Here is a 25,968-nt window from a genome sequence, read left to right as displayed (position 1 = left end):
ATTTATTTATTTGATAGACAGATCACAAGTAGGCAGAGAGGCAGGCAGAGAAAGAGAAGGAAGCAGGCTCCCCACTGAGCAGAGAGCCCGATGCGGGGCTCGATCCCAGGACTCCAGGGTTATGACCTGAGTCGAAGGCAAAGGCTTTAACCCACTGACCCTCCCAGGCACCCCTGTAGATACTAGTCTTTTGTCAAATGTGTGGCCTGCAAGTATTTTCTCCCACTTTGTAGCCTATCTTTTCATCCTCTTAATAGGGTTTTTCATAGATCAGTAGTTTTTAATTTTGATGAGATCGAGCTTATCAGTTTTTCCTTTTAGAGCTCATGCTTTTGTTATCAAGCCTAAGCACTCTTTATAGCACTATATCCCAATGATTTTGTTTTTCCTGAGGTTTTACATTTAACATTTAAGTCTGGATTTCATTTTGAGTTAAGTTTTTTATAAGGTATCTATGACTTAGGTCAAGTTTCTTTTTCAAATTCTTTTTTTTCCCCCCACATATGTCCAATTGCCTCAGCAGCATTTGCTGAAAATCACTGAATTGGTTTTGTACCTTTGTCAAAAGTCAATTATGAACATATGTGTGGGTCATATCTTTTTACCCCCAGCAACACCACCTCCATCACCGGCAAAAGAGAGGAAAGCAACTGAGGACGTAATGACAATGTGCCTTTTAAATAATAGTGTAGAAATAATAGTAACTAACATACATAGAGTTTTTGCTGTTGCTAGTAATGTTATTTATTCCTCACAACATCCTATAATGCACATACTACTGTTTCCATTTTGTAACTGAGAAGATTGACTCAGAGAGGTTAAGTACCTTGCTTATGGTTAGTGGTGAATCTGAGAGTCAAATCCAGGTCTTGATCTCAGGACCCATCTTAAGTATTAGGCTACCCCTCCTCTCAATTCCACTTCATGTGGCAGACCAGCCAACCACCCTGGCTAAAAACCAATAATCTTTCATCATTATAATGACAGCAACAGAGGACTGATTCCTATTTTGAAAGTGAAGGCAAGTCTGCACTGGTTTACAGCAGTCCTTGGTTTATATCAGTGTCCTTCTGACTCTTCAGGAAGTTCTAACTGGGTCAACAAACCCCTGCATATCACCTATTCTACCTGTCTCTTCAAGCTGCTACAGTACAAACCATCAAACTTCTCTGAGGCAGTGCTCCTTTTCTCATTCCATTCTTAGCTATGTGATCCCTCTGTGTGTATATGTGTGCATATATGTGGGGGATGGAGAGAAAGAAGGAAGGCTAGTGAAGTTTTACAGGGACTTGGGCCTGGGCCGAAACTGGAAGGAGCAAAACAAGAAGGGAAGAAGAGACTATAGTTGGACTGATTTTCTGAAACTGAAGTTGGTTAGTTTTCTAGCTGGAGAATCATACTATGTAAAATGGCTCAAACTTCTCTCTTTTCCCTTATGCTAATTGGGATCTTCACCTAGAACATGAACATATGGTGCTCTGAGTGATCCAGAAGACAACCCGGAAGCCTCTAGAAGACCATAGGCATTATAGGCAACTCCAGCTGAATGCCCTTTATTGAAACCTGCTATGGCTACAAATGTGGTGGTTATTGCTGTGAGGCCCCTAACACATGGGAAGTGTATACTGGAAACTTCCTAGTGATTGAGCAGGCTGGCTGATTAACTATGATGCTTTTAGTGTCTCTGAATTTGATCTGGGCCAGTGCTTCCTAAAGTCTCCAAAGAATCTTGTATCATGTATAGGGAGCATTTTAGTTGATTATCAGACCCTGAGATTTACATTTCCTTATGCTCTCCTACTTAACTGCTTTCCATCCATTTCGCATTTATTGAGTTTTGGAGAGGCAGTACTGCCGTGTGAGGTGGTGGGAGGGGTGGGGATGCATAAAGGCATAAAGAGAACAAAAATTAGAGAGGTGGTAGTTAATTACCAACATGTGTTTGAGAAAATGTTTTATTGAAATTCAAAAAGAACTCAGCTGTACAAATCCATAAGTAATACAAAAATTATGAAGATGTTCTGTCACTGTTGAAAACCATTTCCCTTGTGGCACTTGGAAAACATCATGACGTACCAACTCCAAACACCTAACTTCTAGCAGAAGTTTTTTCAGAATTCATTACATTGCAAGCTGTCTGGAAATTTCTATAAATGTGTTCACAAGAAATCCAGGTCAAAAAAAAAAAGAAAAGAAAAGAAAGAAAATATTTTATCTCAAGTGGAGGAAACAACCCTGAACTTTGAATGAAGGATTCTGTGGGAAATTATAGAGATTTTGAATTCAGTATTCATCATTTTTGTAAAGAGCATAGTTATTTTGAGACCATCTTCCCAAATAACCACTTCTCCTTTGGAGCACCTGAACTATGGAACTTCAAGTACAGTTTGGACTAGGAATGATCATAAACCCTTTAAGTCTCATGTCCCAAGCAGTCGTCAGGCTCCACTTACCTTTCCTATCTAGCAGGTCTTTCCTCCTCATTGAAAGAATTCTAATAGCTAAGAGGCCATGGGTGTTCTAAGTTATTTCCTTTAGTGGAAAGTAAGACAGAGAAGATATCTACTGCCCCCTGAAAAATTAAGATGCTATTTTCTCTTTAGACCTTGTTTCCAGGATAAAGCCATCCTTTTTACCTACACTCCCTTCCTTTGCCCTATGAATCACCTTACTTTGAGCTCTAGGAAGAGGGAGTTATCCATATTGGTCTGGGAAAAATCAAGAAAGAGAAACAACACAGTAATTTGAACAGTGTAATTAAACAGTACTATAAAAATGTAGGAATAGCAGATCTAAGGAACATCCACTATACCTACTGCTAATTTAGAGCAACCAACATACAACCCTTTCCCCGGGGGTGAGATCAAGACCTTATAGTAAAGGGCGCAGTTATGGCTCACTGGATTTAGCAGAGAAATTTCTGTGGTGCTGTGCCAGCAAAGCTTGCTAGAATTCTGCCTCCTGGAACTTTGTAGAAATCTACTCTATAGAACTTCTGGGAAACCTACTCTGCACAGTGCCAGGGAAAGCTGCTCACAGGGAGTTTTCTTAGCATAGGCACTCTACTACAAAACCAGTCAAGCAAGGGATACTGGGAGATGCTGCTGGATGCTGCTGATTACCATGTACTACAGGAACTGCATGCTGGGAAAGCTGCAGGCACTGCAGAAGCCTGGGGCTGGGGAAGCTGTGTGTGCAGCTGGAGTGAGGCAGTGGGAAGGTGGGTGTTGGCACTGCAGGAGCCTGCAAGGCAAGCACACCAGCACATGAGTACCGGAAAGAAAACTCCCATCCTTCTAAAATGTTTCTCTTGTATCCCTTACTGACAAAGCTTAATATTGTGCCAACTGGCAAAGGCAAGATGTTTAAAAGGCCCAGAACCCTTTGCAGAGAGAAAGCAACAAGGGTGAATTTGGAGCTAAGAAACAATATATCGCTAACTGGCACACCAGGCCAGTTCGGGTAATCATCACTCTCTAATAGTGTTAGCTCCTAGATCCAGCTCCTGTTCTGAGTGGTCTCTCTTCCTCTTATAATTAGGGAAAGAAGGGATAGAAATCAGTTACCTTTGTCCTTTGTCTTTAATCGCCCCTCACCACACCCTGTGTAAAACCAGCCCTCAGGGAAAATGACAGCCATAGCTCTAGCTCCACCATTCAACCTCTCCTGCTCTGACTCCTAAATTCAAGTTACCGTCAACCCTTTGTTCTTCATCTACCTTCACTGTACGAGCTGGAATGGGGACAATCATTTACCAAATGTCTGACATGTAGAGGTAGTAGAGTTCAGTGGTTAAGAGCCTGGGCTCTGGAGTCAGGCTTAGAGTATAATCCTCTGCCACGTCCTGCCTCTGTGATCCCGGGCTAGTTGCTTAACTTCTGTGAGCCACCATTTCTTCAAATGTGAATGAGGATGTCCTACCTGCAACTGAAGAAGGTTGTGAAGACTAAGCATAAGCAGTGTACCAAATATAATGCCGGATACCTAGGGTTAAAGGATAGAAACCTTCATTCAAATCTTGGCCCATCTTTTACTAGTTGTGAAACCTTTGAGCAAGTTACTTAAACTTTAAAGACTCAGTTTGCTCTTCCATAAAATGAGAACCAAAATACCTGCCTCATAAGGTTGTTATAAGGATAAAATGCATATAAAACACTTTCTGCAGTAAAATGCACAGAGAAGGTGCTCAATAAGTGGTAATTATACATAGAATTGTACCCACTGGACATTGTGCTATATATATCTATTAATTTGTTTACTGTCTGTGTCCATTGTCCTCCCCACACTCACCCTAGCCTCTCTACTCCAGTGCCTCTACCTCCAGAAGGAGCACAAACAATATTCTTAACCATCTGACTGCCTGTTGCTCTAGTGAACAACCCTAGACTGCCAGCCAGACATTCCTCGTAGCCCAGAGGCCCTCTCGAGATAGAGACAGAAGGGCCTAGTTATCCATTCTGGCTTATGACAAAAGGTCTTCATCTCTTGGCAAAGAACTAATTTCCTTAGTAGTTACACAATTGCTTCTTTGAAGTTGGTCACACACCAAGGGAAGAAAGAGCCAGCTCACAGACCTCTAAATCATCCTAAAATCGAAGTCTCATTCTACTTCCAGTCATTAGAGACTGTGAAGGAAAGGGAAATGAGACTAAATCTTTTTGAAAAGAGCATGTTTTCCTAATGTCAGTGTGATACGCCCCTGGCAGAATACAGACCAAATGACACATAAAAACTCCTCCTTTATCGAAAAAACTTTAGGTGCTTCACAAGGAGCTATTTATACTCATATATACATATTTGGTTGGTCTATTGCATAAGTGAAATCCCTTGGTAAGGCATCTTACCCTGTGTGTTGGAAGCTCATACAACTTAGCAGGAGGCAGGGGTAGGTGTGAAAATTGGAGGAGTCTAACTGTCCAATCAGTGTCTCCCACTGGGCATGCTTGTCAGAGCTCTTCTGTGCTGTCTGCCCCCAGCCATTATTTTCAGTGTATATTCCATAGGCATTAATCCTACCCAAGGAACCTGTGTTTCACAGGGTAATCTCCTGCACAAGTAAAAGGGCTTTACTTTATTGGAGTTCTCTTTATATTATAGTCAAGGAGGACTAAAGGCACTGTTTGGGAAATATTTCCTTGGAACCCACAAATAAAGACTTGTAGCAAGTTGTCTGCCTTGTCACATACCGAGCCAGTATGTGACATGTCATTTGAAACTGTTTATTAGTGTGTATCCCAAGTTTTTTTGTCTGTTCAGCTTGCAGTCTGAGAGGTGTCCCAGAAAGTAAGGCATACATGATGCTCCTGTGATTTTTTTTTTAACATAAATTTGTGAGAATGCCTACTTTCTCATTTGATGCTATTCCTAAGTGAAAATCTCAGGCTTGACTCCCCAGCACTAGAGTGTGCTGAACACCCCATGCACAATATTATTTGTTTAGACATTCCCTCCAAGCAGAAATTGTGATCTAACTCACCTTTTTACCAACCCTGTACCTAAGGAACTTGCAACTGGCATCTACTCAAAATAGATAGTATAACTGCAACCATTACCTCTAGAGAAACAGGGATCAAGTCACCTTGCCAATTTCCCACATGTCCTAGCCAACTTTCTGAGCAATTTCACTAGCATTCCTACAAAGTAAACTTAACACTAAATGGCAAAGACAAGGTTACCCAAACCAAGACCTTGGAACCCAGCTGGTCTTCTGGCAGAGAAATAATTGCTGCTCATGGCAACCCAGCTCCAGTAAGTGGACATGTATGGGTGGGAATGGGTGACACAAGGTACCTCAGCAGCTACTGATTGTCAAGGTGGGTTGCGTCTACCACCTAGAGACAAGGATGTTGTTGGATTAGGATAAAAATGATTTTAAAAGAGCACAAAAATGTGGCACTTTAAAAAATATATATTTTATTTATTTATTTGACAGACGGAGATCGCAAGTAGGCAGAGAGGCAGACAGAGAGAGAGGAGAAAGCAGGCTTCCTGCTGAGCAGAGAGCCCCATGGGGGGCTGGATCCCAGGACCCTGGGATCATGACCTGAGCTAAAGGCGGAGCCACCCAGGTGTCCCCCAAATGTGGCACTCTTATTTCCATTGATTCTGATGGTCTAAAGGGAGATCTCTTTGTTATTCAGCCTCTGCCATTGTTTTAAAAATGTTTTTCTTTCTCCACTCAAGCAGGAGAGTGCAAGGACAGTTACTGAGTTTCCCACTATATGTCTCTGCTTCTTGGTTACCCCTACCTGACTCACCTATTACAGGGGGTGGAAAAGCTATAGATGTTAGGATTTATTTTTCTTTGTAGGCTCAAAAAAAACCCCAATTTTAAATAATAATTCCTTTAAAGGGAAAAAACACATTTAACAGATAAAGAGTGGCTAGCCATTCATCCCCTGGGAAGACAGAATAAGAGAAGATAGATTAATATTTCTGTAGGAAAGGTTTTTTTTCATGTGGGCTTAACATAAGGAATAACTTTGATCTCAAGGTTTCCATGAGGATTAAGACAGAATGTTTAAAGAGACTGTAGCTGGTAGGAGTATCTGCTTACTTATGCTGCATGTTTAGGTCCCCTTCCTCCAGGCAAATATTCAGACAGTGTACACTGAATGGCCTTATCAGTTTAATATTACTGAAAAAAACTCCTGTACCAGTTGGTAAATAGGTACTGCCAAGAACCCCCGCAAGTCATCATAGGCTACCCTGGCCAAAAAATAATCACTGTCCAGATCCCCCTAAATGACCACCTGTCACCCAGGCCACCCTGATCCTCCTGGCGTTCCCCTAGGCTTCCCTGTGGCCTAGCAATAACGGATTGCCCCCTGGCACAGCCAAGGGGTCTCCTGGGCCCTGCTCTACTGCTAAGGTTCAGCGTCCAATTCTGTTTGCTTATGTGATACTGGTGTTTGAATATCATCTCTGATTCCCTGATTTTATTCCCATGACTTGATATCATTTTGGTAGATAGAACCAACCGGTTTATCAGAGGTATCCTAAAAGAGTTTATTATTCGCTTATAAGTTAAGCTTACAAGTTAGTGAAAGAAAAAACTAATGTGGAAAATATAGCAAGATTAACTTAGGAAACATTCTTAGAAAAGTTAAGGAAAGCATTTCTGTTTAATAAAATAACCTACAAGTAGTGTTAGCCACAATTATTATCAGGTATTACAGTGCTGTCAGCAGATTGAGGTAGGTAAAAACTGATAGTGCTATGCTGGCTATTTGTTCCTTTACTATGTCATATCCTGAGGATAAGTTAAAAGTACATGAGGTACCATTCCTACCCCCCCCAACTTCTTAAAATCCCATGGGGGAAATTTTGCAGACACACAGCTGTTCATACAAGGTCAAATGCTAACAGCCATTTAGAGAATCACATTAGTGCTAAGTATCTCTTCAGATACAAGGTCAGCATACTTGCTGTGGTAAAGAACCCCCAGACTGGAAAATGTTCAGTTCCTATGAAACAAAGTAAGGGGGTTCACTTAGAAAAAAAACAGGTTATCTGTGATGTTAAATTAGTACTGACTTTGCAATGATGAGTAATATTTAATGCTACAAATCCTATTAAAGAAAAACTTATTGGAATCAGTACAATGATGCAAAACAGAGCATAGAAGGATTCCTTCTGCTCCCATGGTGGAAACATATTGGATGATTTTGATTCACTTACCATCTTCTGAAATTATATTTCCTAATAGAATGCAAACATCATTGGTAAAGAAAGAAGAGCAGAGATGAATCATTATGATGAATGTTCAAGTAAAGAACATCAGATTCAGAAAGTTACATTATTATGTTGCCTAAATAAAACCAATCAGGATTTTCCACTGCAAACAGTCTTAGGCCTTTATATACAACACACTTGTTAAAGTGCAGCAACTGGAACACTGACGCCTTCTGGGTAATGCTGGAGTTGGTACTGCTGGTTCAGAGGCTTTATAGAAACCCGGCATTGTTCTCCTGTGTGAGGTTCTCTTAGCCCTCTTGGGGAAAATGCATTCTTCTTAATTCATTGGTATCTACTTTGCTTTCTCCATTTCCATTTAGTAATCTTCTGCCCCAGACTTCCTGCCACCAGCAGGAACTGGAAGGGGAATACAGAAAGACGGCATGTCTTGTACAAGCTTCCAACACACTCACCTTCCAGCCTTACCTTGGGATCTCTGGCACTTGCAGAATGGCTTTCCTATATGAGAAGCTCAAAAGGATTGAAGTTGTATGTGTGTATATGGTGGGGAAAAGGCTCTCTGGGTGTCAGACATGAGATTTGTGTTACTATTTTGCCTCATTCAGTGAATCAGTTCTCACTGATTGCCTACTGTGCACCAAATGAAACCTCTTCCACTTTATTCCTAGAAGTCTGTCTGCCTTTTTTCCCCACGTGGGTTTGGCCCCATTCATTGGAGTCCTGAAATGTATCAACCTCAGTTCTCCTCTCTGATGAGCTTAAGTGGAATTTAATAATCCCTGCTAAATTGTCCTGTGACTCTGTCACATGGATAAAGTCCATGGACTCTAGGTTAGATTGTAAGCATCAAATTAATTTTACTACAAAGTTCAGGCTGCTCTCCTGGCATTCTGTTTTTGCTTGAAGGTTACTCACTGCATGCTTGACCAAAACCTTCCTGTCTGGGCTGTATTCAAAACAGATTTCAAGATACCACCAGACTGAAAAACAGACATTTGGAGATAAAAGACAGTGTACCCTGACCCCTGGAAATAGCAAGCAGCTGTAGTGATTTTATGTGTGCATACATCATAATCTCCAGGAGATGATAGGCATTAAGCTCAGCACCTCTTGCTCCCAAAACAAATGTCTGCTCATCTTTTCCACCTAGCTGCTCATGTCAGAGGAAAGAAATATTTCTTCCCAAATGACTTCTAAGCTTGCTTGCCCGAGAGGTGCTGCCCCTGGGGAAAGAGGGCCTATCAATGGAGTTTGACTCAAAAAAGACGTAATTGTATTCAGATCATGGCAGACACCTCCATCCTGGTTCCCTTTAACCTTCATCTGTCTTCCTAATCTACCATGGGCTCTCTTTCCAGCTCACCTCCTTTGGCCAACCTTGTGAGTTCATGCACTCCTGGTGTATGTGTCTAATATACTTGTCAGTTCAAGTTCTACAAGTAACATTCATGTAATAACTTGCCATTCATACTCCTGGAAAAATCCAGAGATTAGCCATAAATTTGCATCCAGTGTATTGTCAGAACTACAATACTTTGGAGTGCCTGAGTGGCTTAGTCGTTTAAGCGGCTGCCTTCAGCTGAGGTCATGATCCCAGGGTCCTGGGATTGAGCCCCGCATCAGGCTGCCCACTCAGTGAAGAGCCCACTTCCACCTCTCCTTGTGCCTGCCACTCTGCCTACTTGTGCTCTTTCTCTCTCTCTCTTTCAAATAAGTAAATAAAATCTTTAAACAAATTTTAAAAAAGGACTACAATACCTTGAAGCTATAGGGGCTGGAGTCACGAACTTCTAATAGCGTGACAGTTTCCTTTGGGCATAATTGTGGTCTCTTTCAAATTTCCCATAAAGAGGTAATAGTGGTAGAGGATAGGTCCTGTAGAGGGAGATACAGTCGGGTTGCAATTCTGAATGTAATCTTTTCAATGAGAAATTTACAAATAGATCTGGGGAAGCTTTTTAGCCTGTAGCTCCTTATGATGTCAGCTTTCACCTGTGACAGTCACACTGTTGGCCACTGTATAGAGGACAATGTGGGTGTTCAGTGGTTGAGTTTTCTAGAACAATCTACAGCCCTTGCCCAAGTCTCCTACAGCCAGCTCTGTTTGCAAGACAAGGCAAGGTGAGGTGTGTAGCCTGAGGCTGTGGATAGGGGAAAGTGGAAAGGGAAATGGCTCAGGAAGGCATCATCTGGAATACTGATGAATTCCAGCTAAGTCACTAGAACAGATCCAAAATGCTTTTTTCAGGAAAATTCAGTCTTATTGTAGATACCCTATAAGTGGGCTAACACCCCACTTGTACAGAGTCAAACACCTTCATTTCTTTTTTTTCTTTTTATTTCTTTTCAGTGTTCCAGAATTCATTGTTTATGCACCACACCCAGTACTCCATGAAATACATGCCCTCCTTAATACCCACCACCAGGCTCACCCAACCCCCACCCCTCCAAAACCCTCAGTTTGTTTCCCAGAGTCCACAGTCTCTCATGGTTCATCTCCCCCTCCAATTTCCCCCAACTCCCTTCTCCTCTCCATCTCCCCATGTCCTCCGTGCTATTCCTTATGCTCCACAAATAAACGAAACCATATGATAATTGACTCTCTCTGCTTGACTTATTTCACTCAGCATAATCTCTTCCAGTCCCGTCCATGTTGATAGAAAAGTTGGGTATTCATCCTTTCTGATGGAGGCATAATACTCCATAGTGTATATGGACCATATCTTCTTTATCCATTCATCCGTTGAAGGGCATCTTGACTCTTTCCACAGTTTGGCAACTGTGGCCATTGCTGCTATGAACACTGGGGTACAGATGGCCCTTCTTTTCACTCCATCTGTATCTTTGGGGTAAATACCCAGTAGTGCAATTGCAGGGTCATAGGGAAGCTCTATTTTTAATTTCTTAAGGAATCTCCACACTGTTTTCCAAAGTGACTACAACAACTTGCATTCCCACCAACAGTGTAAGAGGGTTCCCCTTTCTCCACATCCTCTCCAACACATGTTGTTTAACTGTCTTCTTAATTTTGGCCATTCTAACTGGTGTAAGGTGGTATCTCAGTGTGGTTTTGATTTGAATCTCCGTGATGGCTAGTGATTATGAACATTTTGTCATGTGTCTGTTAGCCATTTGTATGTCTTTGGAGAAGTGTCTGTTCATGTCTTCTGCCCATTTTTTGATGTGATTATCTGTTTTGTGTGTGTTGAGTTGGAGGAGTTCTTTATAGATCTTAGATATCAGCCCTTTGTCTGTACTGTCATTTGCAAATATCTTCTCCCATTCCGTGGGTTGCCTTTTTGTTTTGTTGACTGCTTCCTTTGCTGAAACACCTTCATTCCCGAAGTAGAATGACAATTTGGCCACTTTGTCTAACAGCTAAAACATGTGGGCCACTCTTCGGCCCACAACATAGACTATCTGCTTTCCATGTGCTCACCAGAGTACTACATCTCAAACTATCTGTCCTCTAATTCTTAGCTGTACATAGGGACATGCCAACCAAATGTACTTGCCTGAGTAGCACTATCCCTAAGGAATCAGGCTCTATCAGAAGAGTTTGGTTCAAAAAGGACATGATTGGGGTGCCTGGGTAGCACAGTCAGTTAAGTGTCCCACTCTTGGTTTTGAAGGTGTTTGATCTCAGTCAGGGTCATGAGGTGAATCCCCACTTGGTGCAGAGTCTGCTTAGGTCGGTCTCTTTCTCACTATCTCTCTCCCTCTCCCCCTCTGCCCCTCCCCTCATTGTGCTCTCACTCTCTCCCTCTCTCTAAAATAAATGATTAAAAAAAAAAAACACGATCGTATTCAAATAATGGCAGTCACCGCCCTCCTGGTTCCCTAACCTCATCTGTCCATCTAATTTACTTCATGTTCTCTCCTGCTCATCTCCTTTAGCCACTGTTCTTGTGAGTACTTTATCACTGATGGAAGTGTCTAATATACTTCTAAGTTTACATTCCCCTGATAACATTCATGTAGGAATGTACTGACACCCTACCTTTCAGGTTTTCTCACCTTTTTCCTTTAATGTGTCGGACAAACAGAACTGTCACTTTATACTTAGGTCTTTTATGAGTTTTCCTTGGTCTTTATTTTGTGTGTGAATTTGCCCACCTCCACCCCCAAGTAGGTAACAAGCTGTCCAAGAGAAATAACTGTCTTTTACTTCTCTTATATCCCTTTCAGCCACTAACAAAAAGTATAAGAGGGCCTCAATAAATACTGTTCATTCATTCATTCATGCCACTAGGAAATACTGTCCTAGATGGTTTATACGAACTTCTGAATTCAGGTGTACTCTTTTTTTCCTTCTCAGAAGTAAAATTTTGGGGAGTACCTGGTGGCTTAGTCAGTTGAGCATCTGACTCTTGGTTTTGGCTCAGGTCATGATCTCATGGGTCATGGGATCAAGCCCTGCATCAGGTGCAGGCATCAAGAGTCTGCTTGAGATTCTCTCTCTCCCTCTCCCTCTGCCCCTCACCCCGTGCCCTCGCTCTCGCTCTCTTTCTCTCTTTAAGTAAATAAATGTTTTTTCTTAAAGAAGTAAAGTTTATTCTGAGCTTGTATTGTAATATGCCAGAGTTAAAAAGTATTCTGTGGTTCTCTGCTTTGTGCTACTACACTATATTCCAACTGTAGTGACAAAGAATCTATGCTTTTCACTGTAGCTGAGAAAGTGACTGGAAGCTGATCTACCATTCAGTAGGCAGTGCCATCACTGAAAGAACAGCCAAAAGCCCTTTGTTTCTGTACCTTGGCTGTCTTTATAACTCAAATTCTATTATGGAATGGTGGTAATGCCTCTGCTAATTTTCACTTAACCTCTCCATGTCTCCCTGTTTTCTTCAAAAAAGCCCATCAATATTGACCTGCCTTCCAGGGATGTTTTGAGGACATAATGCGGTAGCCACAAAAGGACAGGACACTCCGCAGTAATTGGGGGCCTGTTCAGCCACCCAACCACCCATTATCACTAGTACTCAGATTGCTTCTAATGTATCATAATAATGCAACTTGTAATCCACATATGGGGGTAATTTATGTCAGGTGGTGATTGTTAGTAATAACAAGCTATTTGCACATATTCAGAATATAGTTGTATGCATCTCTTATTTCTTTTCCTTTGTTTGCAAGTCTCATTTTATAACCTTTTGCCCAACCTGTTTTTACCTTTTGCACTGCATATACCATTACTTTTTTTCTTTGAATAAGCTTAGTATCTCAATGAACAGCTAGAACACAGGAGACTGATTTGGAAAAGCAGTTTAAGTAGCCAAGTCCAATTAACGAATGGTGCTGGATTTTATCACTCAGCTTTATTAATGGACTTCATTCCTGCTGTATCACATTTCTTTCCCTAACACATTTGTATAAAAGCCCTTGCCTCTCTCGTTAACCCCTTTGGCTGGTGTTAACTCATTCCTGGGCATTTGTTGCCATAGTTGCAGCCATCCCTCAGCTGGAGCCCTCCTGTTAGCCCCTGCTGTGGCCATGCGGGTCTGGCTTGCTTGTTCCAGGCGTCAGCTGTTAGGCGGAGGGCAAGAGCCTTGCAACCTCAGAGGTCAAACTGCTGTCCCGTATACTTAAGCCCTGTCTATATTTTTTTCTTCGCAGCAGATGGGCATGTGGCTGTCCAGCCTCAAGGCTGGGAAATGTGCATGGGAATATTACCAGCCCTCTTCTCTCTCACCACCCCCTGGGCACCCAAGCAGGTAGCCTAGCTCCATATTCGAAAAGATGATCGATATTCCCCTCTGTTGTTTGAATCTCTCCCTTCAACACCTGTGGCAGCTGTGGGGAATCATGCACAACTTTTGTCTGTTCAGTGAAATAATTGCCAGCAGTTTTATGGAACATCTCTTGTGTGTATTTTTACCCATTATAGATTTGATTATATCATTTGTAGAATGGAAACGTGGCTTTTCACTGCTTACTCTCATTCTCACAAATCTTCAAGGAGAGACTCTTTCAAAAACAAAATGGAAATAACATGCAAATGGTTATGTTAATATCACACAGGCAAAAGTCAGGATCTTCAGGTGGTTCCTTAGGCACAAACTGATCAGATGATGAGCACATCCTGCATACATTTCTGTTCAAGTTACCAGCTAGAACTGTCCTATGAGAAATGACTAAGAAGAGAAAATGTTAGATGCCTGTAATGTGTGACTCCTTTCTGCCCTAGGCTCCAGCACTGACGTAGGCCAGAGCAAACAAACTCCCACACACGCAGATTGCACAGGTACAGTGGGATTTGAGGAGGATGTTTGTAGGTGGAAAGTTTCCATGTAGACAGTAATACAGAGTTAGGAAAGAAAATTTAATTTTGTCTGCTCTGTGCCAGCTTTGCCAGACAGCTGGCAAGGGTAAGTCTGGGAATTATCTCCAGACGTAGAAAATTCACTATCTAGTCTTCTACTTTGACGTTAACAGAACTGATATTATAGCATCATCAACAGCATTAACAACTAACATTTATAGAGTATCTCACAGCTTTCAAAAACTTTTACAATTGATATATCTTGTCTAACCATCTCACCAACACTCTAATATCAGTATTATAGTTGTATGCATTTTTGTGATGAGGGAGCCAAATCTCAGAGATGGTAAGTAACTTGCCCAAGGTCACACAGCCAGTAAGTAGCATAGTCTTCTGATTCCATAATCCTGAGATACCTATGCTAGGCAATACACATAGCCCTGTCACCCTCTTTTTAGCCCACTACCATCTCCATGTCTCCAAACCTCTGGGTAAACAAATTAAGGCCCATGCAGTGATTTGCTTGGGAAAAAAAAAAAAAAAAACAAGGAAAAAGAAGAAAAAGAAAGTAGTCATATTACAAAAGAATTACTGTCTTTCCAAGTGGGTTCACCATTAAATGATATCTTTTTTTTAAAGATTTTGTTTATTTGACAGACAGAGATCACAAGTAGTCAGAGAGGCAGGCAGAGAAAGAGGAGGAAGCAGGCTCCCTGAGGAGCAGAAAGCCTGATGGAAGGCTCCATCCCAGGACCCTGGGATCATGACCTGAGCCGAAGGCAAAGGCTTTAATCCACTGAGCCACCCAGGAGCCCCATTAAATGATATCTTTAACACACATGTTCGTTCATGGATCACAGACTACTACTGGAAAAGCTGCATGGGGTGGGCAGAGAAGCAAGTGAAAGGAGAGAAATGTGAGAGAGAAAAGCACAAAGCAAAGCTCTTGGCAACTAAAGAATCCTTCAGAAACTCAGACAAAATATTTCTGAAGAGATAGCATTGCCCTATCTAGTAGTACTGTAAGGCTACACAAGTAATGATTAACACAAAATTTAGAATAGTGGTTACCTCTGAGGAGGGATGGAAGGAATTAGGGAGGGGCATGTGAGGCCTTTACAGGTAATAATTATATTCTTTTTTTTAAACTGCATGTTGGGTACACAGTTTTCATTGCACCCTTTTTTTTAATACTTTACACTTATCTCTTATAATTCCCCCTTTGTACCTATTCAATTTATAGAGAAAGACAGTGTGAATCAGTGAACAGATAGGATTTGACATATAGAAATTAGCTTTACATTTTTAAAATAGGTAGCCACTCTTGAAAGCTAGTTTCACTTTAGTTAAAAAAATAAAATAAAAAAGTAGCCACTTTGCTCTGACAAAGTGTCCCAGTGACATACCAGTTGGTTTCTCAAGAAGTTGTGATGTCTGGGGAGGGCGTGCTTTCCCATAATTTTCCCAGGGTCTTTGAGCATTTCAGCTGTCTTGTCCCTCCCCTCTTCTTTCTCACAGTGAGCTTCCAGGTTCTAGGAGAAGAAAGAACAGTGGCACGGTCATTTGGAAATTTGAAATTAAGTGCTTGAACTATAACCACGGATTTATGGGTTGTTACCCAGAGAGTTATTATCTTTTGGCTTTCCTTGGTGTTGAACCTGACAGCAAATGCAGTGAACCAGTGGGCTTGTGTATTTATTTTCGTCACTGGTTGATTTCTCTGTGACCAATCTAGGAATTCTATAAGCACAGACTGACAGGAATTATGGCTTTTCTTCCATGTGGAAATAAGTGGATAAGCAAATACTCCCAGCCTGATTTTCTTTCCAATTCGTTATTTACAGGGAATTCACCCTCTGTAATCATTTTCAAATCAAATTTGCTCTACCAATCCCTGTAAGGTTTGCTCTGGAGATCATCACCAACGTAGGCATCTTTTATTTTTTAGCAGCTTATGTCCCCTCCATGTTAATGCCAATTAAAAAAAAACATGAATGGATTAAAGGTGATGTCACTTGTGGCCTGGAGATTAACTCAGGAAGAAAATTTAAGTCACAGCAGAAATGGATAAAAGGAAGGAAAGTCAATAACTTATGCTTGTTTGCTATTTGGACTACTATTGCTGTATTAAAATATTCAAGAGAACTATTGCATTAAATGGGGAAAATATATCATATGTAAGATAGATTCCGGGAAAGGTACTATTATTATCATCCCAGAATCACAAAGTGCTGACCAAATCACTTGCATATAGATTGTTCCTGGAGTAGGCTGATACAGTGGGTGTCCTCTGCCCAGCTGTCAGAGGTCACAGCTGTGGCCGTAACCTCTCTTTGTCTTATTGAAAAGATGGCCATGAAAAGCAACTTTTCCCGCCTACCCCATTGCCTCCATCCTTGTCATGGAAATGAAGAAGTGATGCTAAGTAATTCTGGCTTTCCTGCACCACAGATGGGGTGATCACAAGTGAGAGCATGGATGTAAATGCCATCCATGCTTTTGGGAAAAAAAGCAAATAGGTTTTGGCAGCAGGTCTGATGGGTTTGGGGTATATATAGTGGAGGAAGACGGTTAACACTGGAAAATATTTTGAGGTTTTATTAGCAGTACCACTTTTAAAAAATGTAGCAGATGAGAAGCATCTAAATTAGTCCCACTGTTCTTTCTGGCAGCTCTCTTGGTAAAGAACTGGTTAGAGAGAAGCCATATTGTTCTTTTCTGTTTAAATACATACCCCAGTATTACTAATGGCTAGTTCCTCTACTGGTATTTTCCTGTCCTTTTCATAACTTAAGGAATTATAATACCCCCTTCTTTCCCCACTCCAAATGGCCCCTGTTTTCTATAAGATATCAGAGTTAATTCCCACTATTGTTAATATATTAATAATAATTACTAGTATTTTACTACCACTTACTGAGCTAGCTGCTGTGATGGACTTTTTTTTCACGTATTTTCTCCTTTAAGCCTTACCACAGCCCCACGAGAGAGATATTATTGTTGTCCTCATGTTTCAGATGTGGAAAATGAAGACAAGAGACATTAAGTTACTTCCCAAGAATCACACAACTAATAAGTGATAGGCCAGGATTATATCTAATATAAAAACCATGATCTTAACTAGTTATAACCTCATTTTTTCTTTATTCAGGGTCACACAGCATTAAAGGTTGAGAGTTTATCATGCTTGGTCTGGCCAAAGGCATGATGGGGGTTGGTGAAAGTGTGTTGCAGTTTTGAAAAAGAAATCATTTACTTTAAAACATGATGTTGGGGGGTTGGCAATGTGAAGTTCTGTATGGTATAAGCTATTATTTTCTGATTATTTGTTCAATTAAGGTGAAGTCTGAAAACTCAACTTAGGCTGCTTGTTGAGGTAAAGAAGCTAGAAAGGGCCAGAATTGCTGGCACAAGGCAGAGCCATTAGTCACTGCTTCCTGTGGCTGTATGCGTATATATAGCATTGCCCTTAATATCTGAAGATGACTCTGCTGAGGCAGCCAGTTCTCAAGCCAAAGTTCCTATCATCAGTAGAATTTAACACTTGACTTGTTTATAGTGGTCATGGCCAGTGTCCCACCCCTCTGACTTACACCGTAGCCTTGTAGTTAGTGACTCACAAAGCAACTCAACAATACAGTCTAATACCCATCCTCTTAAAGTCCAACCAACTGGAGAATACAAAATTACTCTAGTTTTTTAATATTATACTTTTAGGAGAGAGGAGTAATAAGTAAACTGATACAGAAAATATTCTCTGCTCACGTCCATTCCCCCAAAGACAATTTCTATTCTAGTTTTTAGACCTGGCACAAATACAGCCTTATCTCCTACACCCTTTAAGATACCCACAGTACCATCATAATTGGTTTATCCTTTGAAACTTACTTCCATCGCCTCTCCAGATTAACATCACTTCCTCTGTGTTCTGCCTTCCTCTCTACCACCACCTCTCTTTTCCTCCCAGCAGAGTAACTGCCTCCCCTTCGTATCTCTGTTTAGCCAGTATCAAGCTATGCAGTAATTTGTTTATCTCTCCCACTAGTCTGTGAGCCCCTTTAAGGGCAGGGAAACATGGATTTTTCACTCTCGTACTACCAAATAGTGCATGCGTTTAACATGTTTGTTAAATTAATATTCAGAATGGATCCTGAAGCCCTGCCGTAATCTTACTCAATGATTCAGGTAGAGCTAGCACATATTGACCACTTGTGTTTTCACCACAGTCTTGTGAAAGGAGCGGCATCATTCTTATTTATACACGAGGAGACCAAAGTTCTGTGTTTCTTTAATTTGTAGTAGGCCTAAGAGTTATCTTGGGTACTTGCTCAACAGGCAGATTCCTCAGCACCACCCAGATGGAAACCTCAGCTGTGGACCCTGGAACATGGCTGGTTAGCAAGCACCCCAGGCAATTGTGATGCACATGATTGGACCACACTTTGACAAACACAGGTGTGAGTGAGTGCTACACAGCAAGAAAAGAGTCAAGCCAGAGTTGAGACCCAACCTCCAAATTCCAGATCTAGTTATATTTCTCTTTGTTGCACTCTGTCTTCTATGGCAAGCAAGTGGACTCAAACATATTGGAAAGATTTTCAGGAACAAGGGCTAAAGTAAGATGGCTTATGGATTAACCCCAGGACTACTTTTTCTTTCCTCCAAGAGATCTTGCCAGACTTCCAACAGCATAGCAGCAGGGATGTCAAGTTACCTCTTACAAAACTTACGTCAGGAAAGCATAGACCACAGAGCTTTGGGAACTTACAAAATTTATGCTTCTTTTTTTTTTCTTTCTCTGTCCTCCCCCTCCCCACCAGCCATACCATTAACTTAAAATCTGTTGTTTCACAGGCAGTTAGCACAGACATTAAAATAGTTGGGGGGTAAGGTATTGTTTTTGTGGCCCATCTATGCTTTTGCTGTTTTTGTCTAAATATTAGGTAAGGAAATATGGAAAGAATGCAGTGATGCAATCTCAAAACTAAACCACCATGGTCGACTATTCAACCTAGACCAGGGTAATATGAGTTCACTGGGGTCTCAGAAGCCCAGGAGGCCAGGGATGGGAATGACAGACCTTAGTCCAGAAAAGCCAACAGAGTCTCCAGTGCAGCTAGCCCTTGCTTTTCCTGACTGAGAAAGCTTCCAAGATCCTAATGGTGGAGCGTATTGGACTTCCCGGACCCCTGCCTCCAACCTCAACCTATTCTCTTGGCTCACATACAGCTTATAACCTTGAAGTGACAAGGACTATTCTGAGATTCTTCAGTCTGTGCCAGCCCATCTTGAAATAGCAAAGGAGGCCCCCAGCTCCAGCTCAGAGAAGGGGGAGAAGAGACCCCCACAGGGCAACCAAATGGTTTCTTTCTTAACGGGAGCTAAAACAGTGGAAAGATAAAGATTTAAGTGGGGTTAAGATCATGATTGATTATTTGCTCAGCATTCTTTATAGTATAGTTGTATATAGCTCAGGGGTTAAAAGTATGGGCTCTGAAACTGTAACTGCCTGAATTTACATTTCAGTTCCAGCATTAACTCCATCTGTGACCTTGGGCAACTTCTAACTTCTTTGTCTTTCATTTTCCTTATCTGTAAAATGGGTATGATGAATATTACCAACCTCATAGGCTTGTGAGAATTAGATTACGTAATACATATAAGGCCTTAAAACGGTGTTTGGCACATAATAAGCATTTAATCAATACTAGGAATTAATATCATTATTGTTAGGTGAATAATACAGGTGAGTAAAAAGGCTAAAAAGTGTGCAGAACTTGCCTAAAGTCACACAGCTATTAAATAGTAGAGCCAATATTTGATGTGGCGTCTATCTGGCTCAAAATCTATATTTCTTCCACTATACCTTGTTGCTTTTACAAATGCAGGATATATGCTGTGAGTTCCTTGGAGAGGTGTATGCCAAGACCTGTGTCCTTCTTCCTTGCTACACCCCACCCCCACTGCAGCTGCCATCTGGAGGCTGGCTTGGCACTCTAGCTTCTTGTATGTCTAGTTAAAAACCTTGAATATCCATGGGGCACCTGGGTGGCTTAGGCAGCTAAGTGTCTGACTCTCGATTTTAGCTCAGGTCCTGATCACAGAGTTGTGAGATCATGCGCCACGTCAGGCTCCATGCTGGGCGTAGAGCCTGCTTAAGATCCTCTCTCTCCTTCTCTCTCTGCCTCTGCCCCTTGCCCATCAAAAAAAACCACCTTGAATATCCTTGTAACTGCTCCAGTATGGAGGTGGCTGCATCCAGGACCCTCCAGCTTATAGACTAAACCAATGAAGCTTCCAGGATGAGGGTTAGTTTGAGAAACCACTCTCTACACTGAGGTTCTCATCTGTATACCTTGAGAATCAGGTTATTATTTCCCAACCTCTACCCTGCCGCTCTCACAGCCCTTGTGAAAATGATTACCTACAATATAGGCTAGCACAGAACCTTTCCCCTTCCCTCCCTACCCTTCCCTCCTCTTCCCCAAGAAAGAATATGTTGTGACATCCTGATCCCCTTGAGGGTCTCTTTGATCCATTCATGGAAACACTCATAGGGAAATAAAGCCCTTGCTTGTCTAATAGTATCATCTTTCTCAAGCCATCTCGGAGTCGTGTCTTCCAAAAGCTCCTGTCAGTTCTCTCACCCTGCATAGCCATGATGCAAGCTGTGGTGTCACTGCTGGTGACGTCTGTAATCAGAGAGAGTGGGATGTGCCTGGGGCTTCAGTGCATTGTTCACAAATAATGATGGATTGTTAATTTTCAAAGAAAATGAAGAGGGATTCAAAATAGCCCCTGCAATGCACAATATATTGCTTCATGAGCAATAAATACCAAACAGAAGATAAAACCTTGAGCCCTAGGCTTAATGCAGAACCAAAACATGATTTATCCTGCTGTTTACTTTCCCTTAGCCGGAGAACAGAAAGCACAGTGTTACTCTGTTCTAGGACACCCAACCCTGCCCTTGTGCCATAATCTTTTACAGCATGTACTTCTTGAGGGCCTACTATATGTAAGGTCCTGTATGATGTGCTAGAGATGGTGTTTTCTTCTGTGCTCCATGCAAGTATTTTCTAAACTTTCTCTCTCTTTCCTTTGTCACTGTATTCCTAGTGTTATTTGCAAGACTTCCAAGGCACCTAGACTCTCCACTGTGAGGATCATTTCTTTGGTGTGAAGCATAAAATTAGCCATGCTAAAAATGTTAGTGGATTCTTGATGGAGGAAGTGGTCCGATTTGTTTTAGTACAATGGCATAAGGGAGTAGCTGGGAGGTGGGATTGGCTGCGCATGTGGTAAATGGGAAGGGATTGTGAGGAAGCCAAGGGTATGGGATACCAGGGTGTCTCAGTCAGTTAAGTGACTGCCTTCAGCTCAAGTCATGATCCCAGCGTCCTGGGATTGAGTCCCGCATTGGACTCTCTGCTCGGCAGGGAACCTGCTTCTCCCTCTGCTTGCCCTCCTCCTTGTGCTTGTATGCTCTGTCTCATTCTCTCTCTTTCTCTGAGACAAGTAAGAAAGCAAGTAATAAATAAATAAATAAATGAATAAAATCTTAAAAAAAAAAAAAAAGAAGCCAAGGGTATAAAGCACTCTCCAGTAAGAACACATGGAAATTGCTGCAGTGGAGCAAGCTTTCTCAGCCTTAGCACTATTGACACTTTGGGTCAGATAATTTTTTTTCTGTGGCAGGGGTTGGAGGTGTCCTGTACATTGTAGAATGTTTAGCAGTATCCCTGGCCTCTACCCACCAGATTCCAGTAGCACCTCCTACCTCCAATCATGACGATCAAAGGTATCTCCAAATATTGCCAAATGTTCCCTGATGCAGGAGTGGGCAACTTAGCCCCAGTTAAGAATTCCTGCTATAGAGGACCTAGGGAACACCCACCTGTGTAATGATGAACTCGATAGCCCTCCCAGCTCAAATATTTTATAACTTTATGCTTTCCGCAGTTTAATATCGTATAGTGGTTAAGAGCATGAATTGTGGAATCAGACTACCTAAGTTTGAATCCTAGCTTCACTGCAAGCTAACTGTATCACCACTGACAGGTTGCTTAACCTCTCTGTTCCTGTTACTTCAACAGAAAATGGGGATGATGAGAGGTCTTACTTCATAGGGTTGTTGTGAGTTTTAAGTGAATGTACTAAAGTGCCTAGAACAGTGCCTGGCACATAATAAGTATTAAATAAGTATTAAGTATCTTCAGTCTTGTTATAATTACTATCATTAACACTATTATTCACCATTTATCTAAGTACTGGTATGTTCCAGAGGTCTGTTTCACCCAGCTTTGGACCACTATCTTCCTTCTGCAGAAATGACTAGAGGGCTAAGTCCACGGTGCAGTACTACACAATGCAAAGAGATTTTATTTGGCTGTGGGTCTATGAAATAGGCTTTGCAGGTAAGCCCCACTTTATACAGTTGCTGGGTTCTTCCAGAGTTCACTTATTTAAAAGAACACCAACTGACACCTACTTTGAGCTAATCACTGTTGAATACGATAAAAGTAAATGAGATTTATATCCCCTGCCCTCAAGGAGCTAACAAATATGGCTGCTACGTTCACATTTATTTTAGTAAGTTTAATTACCTTTAAATTTTCAAAGAAATTCTAGTCAGTTCCTTTTTACTCAGGAGGAATTCATTTGTGATGAAAAACATCTTCCCATCTACAGATATATCTTCCTTAAAGTTTGTATTTATGTAATTGTTGTTTTCTTATATATAATCAGCATGTTAAGATTATAACACCTCAAATAATCACCATTTATCTTCCCCTCACTCTCCATTTAAAATTTTCAATATTTAGTCCTCAGAAGAAACCCACCAAAAGAGATTTTATCTTAATAAAACAACAGAGTAGTATCTGAATAGCTTGGCACCTGCTATGCACCTACCTTCTTCTGGGAAGAATAATGTCTTTGCAGGACCCTCCTACCTGTGTCACAGATTTCCTCACGTATTTTTTTTAAATCATTTATTAAACATCTGCTCTGTGTCAGAAACAGTGTCTAGGCACTAGAAATAACAAGGAGGAATAAGGGAATCCAGAGTCTTAGGAGGAGAGGCAGACACAGAAAGAGGTGATCAAAAATACAATGTGAAAAGGGCTATCATAGTAATGTGTTCAATGAGCTAAGGGAGCATAGAAGATAAAGGGCTCTTTGAGAGGGAGTTCAGTGAGATGGATAAAACTGTGGGCATTAGTACCAGAGCTGCCTGGGTTCATTTTCCTGTTTTACCCCTTATTAGCTGTGCAATATTAAGCTGATCACTTAAACTGCCTGTGCCTCTGTTTCATCATCTGTATAATGTATTATTATAATTCCTGTATATGCTTTGTCTCTCAGTAGACTTTGAACTCTTCAAGGGCTAGGACTACTTCATTATGATCATCTTAATTATTACCATATTACTGTTACTACCTACCAAGTACTTACTATGAGTCAGAAGCCATGCTGAGTTCTTTACCCACATTATCTAATTTAATCTTCAACAAGCCTATGAGGTCGATACTATCACTTTCCTAAATTAGTTTTTTTTTTTTTTTACTTTTTTTTTTTTTTTACTTTCCTAAATTTGTAGCTTGCCATTTTTTTAATCATCAAACCCAGTTCTTTATTCAGAAGACTTACCATAGTATGTAATTATTTTATGTTTGTCTGTATTTTAATATCTCCCTCTTGCACTAGAGAGCTTCATAAGAACAAGGTTAAGGCCTGTTTGACTCACCATATTGTCTTCAACGTCTAGGATGGACCCTGACACATAGAAAATGTTCAGTGAGCATACAGCAAATATAAAAGGAAGGCTGGAAGGCAGACCGGCAAGAAGAAAAGAAAAGGGAGAAACAGAATGAGCATATTATGGTTACTTAGTAGAGCTAGACTCTGGTCCCAAATCATCTGACTCTCAAATGCATATTCTTGATCACTAGGCAAGATTGCTTCCTACGCTTAACAAACCTTCCATAAATGCTGGTTGACAAAACTCTCTCCTCAGCTTTGCACAATACTGTGTAATAAAATTACGGCAAGCATAAAAGCCAATGGATATAAGCCTGGGCATAAAAAAGAGAATTACAGGAGAGTAAATTGCCAGAGAAGGACAGCTTTGTCTTAATAAAAAGAGTATGGTTGATGAGATAACACCAACATACTGAACTTGTTTCAAAGGAAATAAAGGAAACATATGAAATAATTAATTCTACTACAGAATGGGTGTATCACAGAATGTGTATGTGTGTGTGTGTCTGTGTGTGTGTGTTTTCTTCAAGATCAAATAACTGACAATAATTGACTAGTTCAATCAACTGAAGTATAATATAAAAATAAACAGATGGCAATGACTTGATAGTTATGGAGCAATACCAAGTTAAAATGGCTAATTACTTCCAAGTATTTTATTCTTCTGGCACTAATGAACTTTCGCTCCAAAGTGCCATAAATTCAATCAACTTACCCTAGAAGGCATTCATTCACAATTACTCTACGACTTGTGATCTTGAGGAGTCGCCACACAAGGCAGAATGGAAAACCAGCATAACAGGAGATGTTCTTCAGATGGGTAAGGAATTTTGAAGACTATTTTACAGCACTTGATACTTGACTTCTCAATATTCTTGGCCACTGCCAGTGAATGTAGGACTTACGGGAAAATGAGCAATCTCTTCCTTCAGTGACATGGGACGACTTTCATAACACACTGGAAATTGCTAGATGTCCGTTTTTAGTCTAGAAAGTGAATCAGGTCTGGACTTAACTTTTCCACCATTAAGTGATGATTCTAAACAGATGTTCAGCACAGCATATTTTGTTACTGCAGACCTTAAATCCAGATTGCTGCCAGACAGAAGATCATCTGGGATTTCTCTTTGAAAGTAAAAATTTACAAGCTTGCTGATATGTACGACTGTGCCTATATGGGAGAAAGATTATAGCTAATGCTATCAAACTAAATTATTAGTTGGGTTCATCTATCTCTAGTTGTAACCCTCAGTAAATTTCTACATGTCAATTCAGTTGTCCTGGAAAGAGAATTAGTTTAGCAAATATGCTATCCCTTTTAAGACAATTTTATCATTCTGAAAAGGTATATAAATAATCAGTTGCCACTGCATGGATTGCTTTTTGCTCAAAATCAATGTAAGTTGACTTTCTTTATTCATTCATCCAAATTTTTCTTGAATTCCTACTTTATACCAGACACTGAAAAGAAACAAAGACACCTAAAACCAAGTCCCTTATGTAAAGGAGCACACAGGCTAGCTAGCAGAAGAGAAACATGTAATTCAAGAGAGACTATAATTCAAGGCAGTCGATGATAATGTTCAGTTATTCTTGCTTCCTGGAATGCCCTTAAACCCTAATCCTCCATTTACTACCTGGAGGAAAATTCTATCCCTCCTTAAAGACTCATTTCAAATTATTCTTACGCAGTGAAACCTTCCCCAGTATTCCTCTTTCTCTCTGTGCCCCAAACACAACCAAAAGCCATTCCAGCAGATTTAATTATTCCTTCTCTATTCTCATAGCACTTTCCTCATAGTTTTACTGCAGCACTTATTAAAATAATTTATATTTAGTTGTTTGTATGTCATGCTCTCATTGTATTATGAGTTTTTCCAGAGCAGTAAATGAATTTTGTTCATCTCCATATTTCTAGTCACTAACACATGACCTGACATATTAGTAAGACTCAATAAAAGTTTGGTTTAGGGGAAAAAAGTGAGAGAATAAGCAAACACATAAAAATCAAATTCTAGATAAAATGTTAATGATAATACACTAGGAGGGAGTAATTGATTCCAGGGAGGTGGTTTCACAGACAAGGTAACATTTCAGATGACCCGTGAAAAATGAGTAGGATTTGACAGGTAGAGATGGGTGTTGGGGGAATAGAGAGAAATGAAAAAGCAGAGCTCCTTAAGAATTTAAGAACTGAATTTATCATAGCAAAATAATGCTGTTAATTACACATGGTCCTTATCTAA

General features: G+C 40.7%; 1 protein-coding gene across 7 annotated transcripts in view; it reads left to right on the top strand.

The window, feature by feature from the left end:
• The window catches only part of ENOX2 (ecto-NOX disulfide-thiol exchanger 2), a 265,301-nt gene that overhangs the window by 166,507 nt on the left and 72,826 nt on the right, over positions 1–25,968 (top strand). Inside the window, exons 1-2 of one of the 7 annotated variants that reach the window (XM_032329525.1) lie at positions 18,441–18,446; positions 19,296–19,300. The exons of 5 other annotated variants lie outside the window; for them this stretch is intronic. Coding sequence is in view for 1 of the 2 variants with exons in the window: in XM_032329521.1 (XP_032185412.1) it covers positions 22,329–22,377 (49 nt within the window). In the remaining variant the exon portion in view is untranslated. Of the gene's footprint in view, positions 1–18,440; positions 18,447–19,295; positions 19,301–22,288; positions 22,378–25,968 lie in introns of those variants that run through there. One more of the 7 variants, XM_032329521.1, reaches the window with a different exon arrangement.

Source organism: Mustela erminea, chromosome X (genome assembly GCF_009829155.1).
Source record: "Mustela erminea isolate mMusErm1 chromosome X, mMusErm1.Pri, whole genome shotgun sequence".
Classification (NCBI taxonomy): Eukaryota; Metazoa; Chordata; class Mammalia; order Carnivora; family Mustelidae; genus Mustela; species Mustela erminea.
The sequence above is the reverse complement of the archived record's forward strand: the minus strand, read 5'-3'. Positions and strand labels throughout refer to the sequence as shown.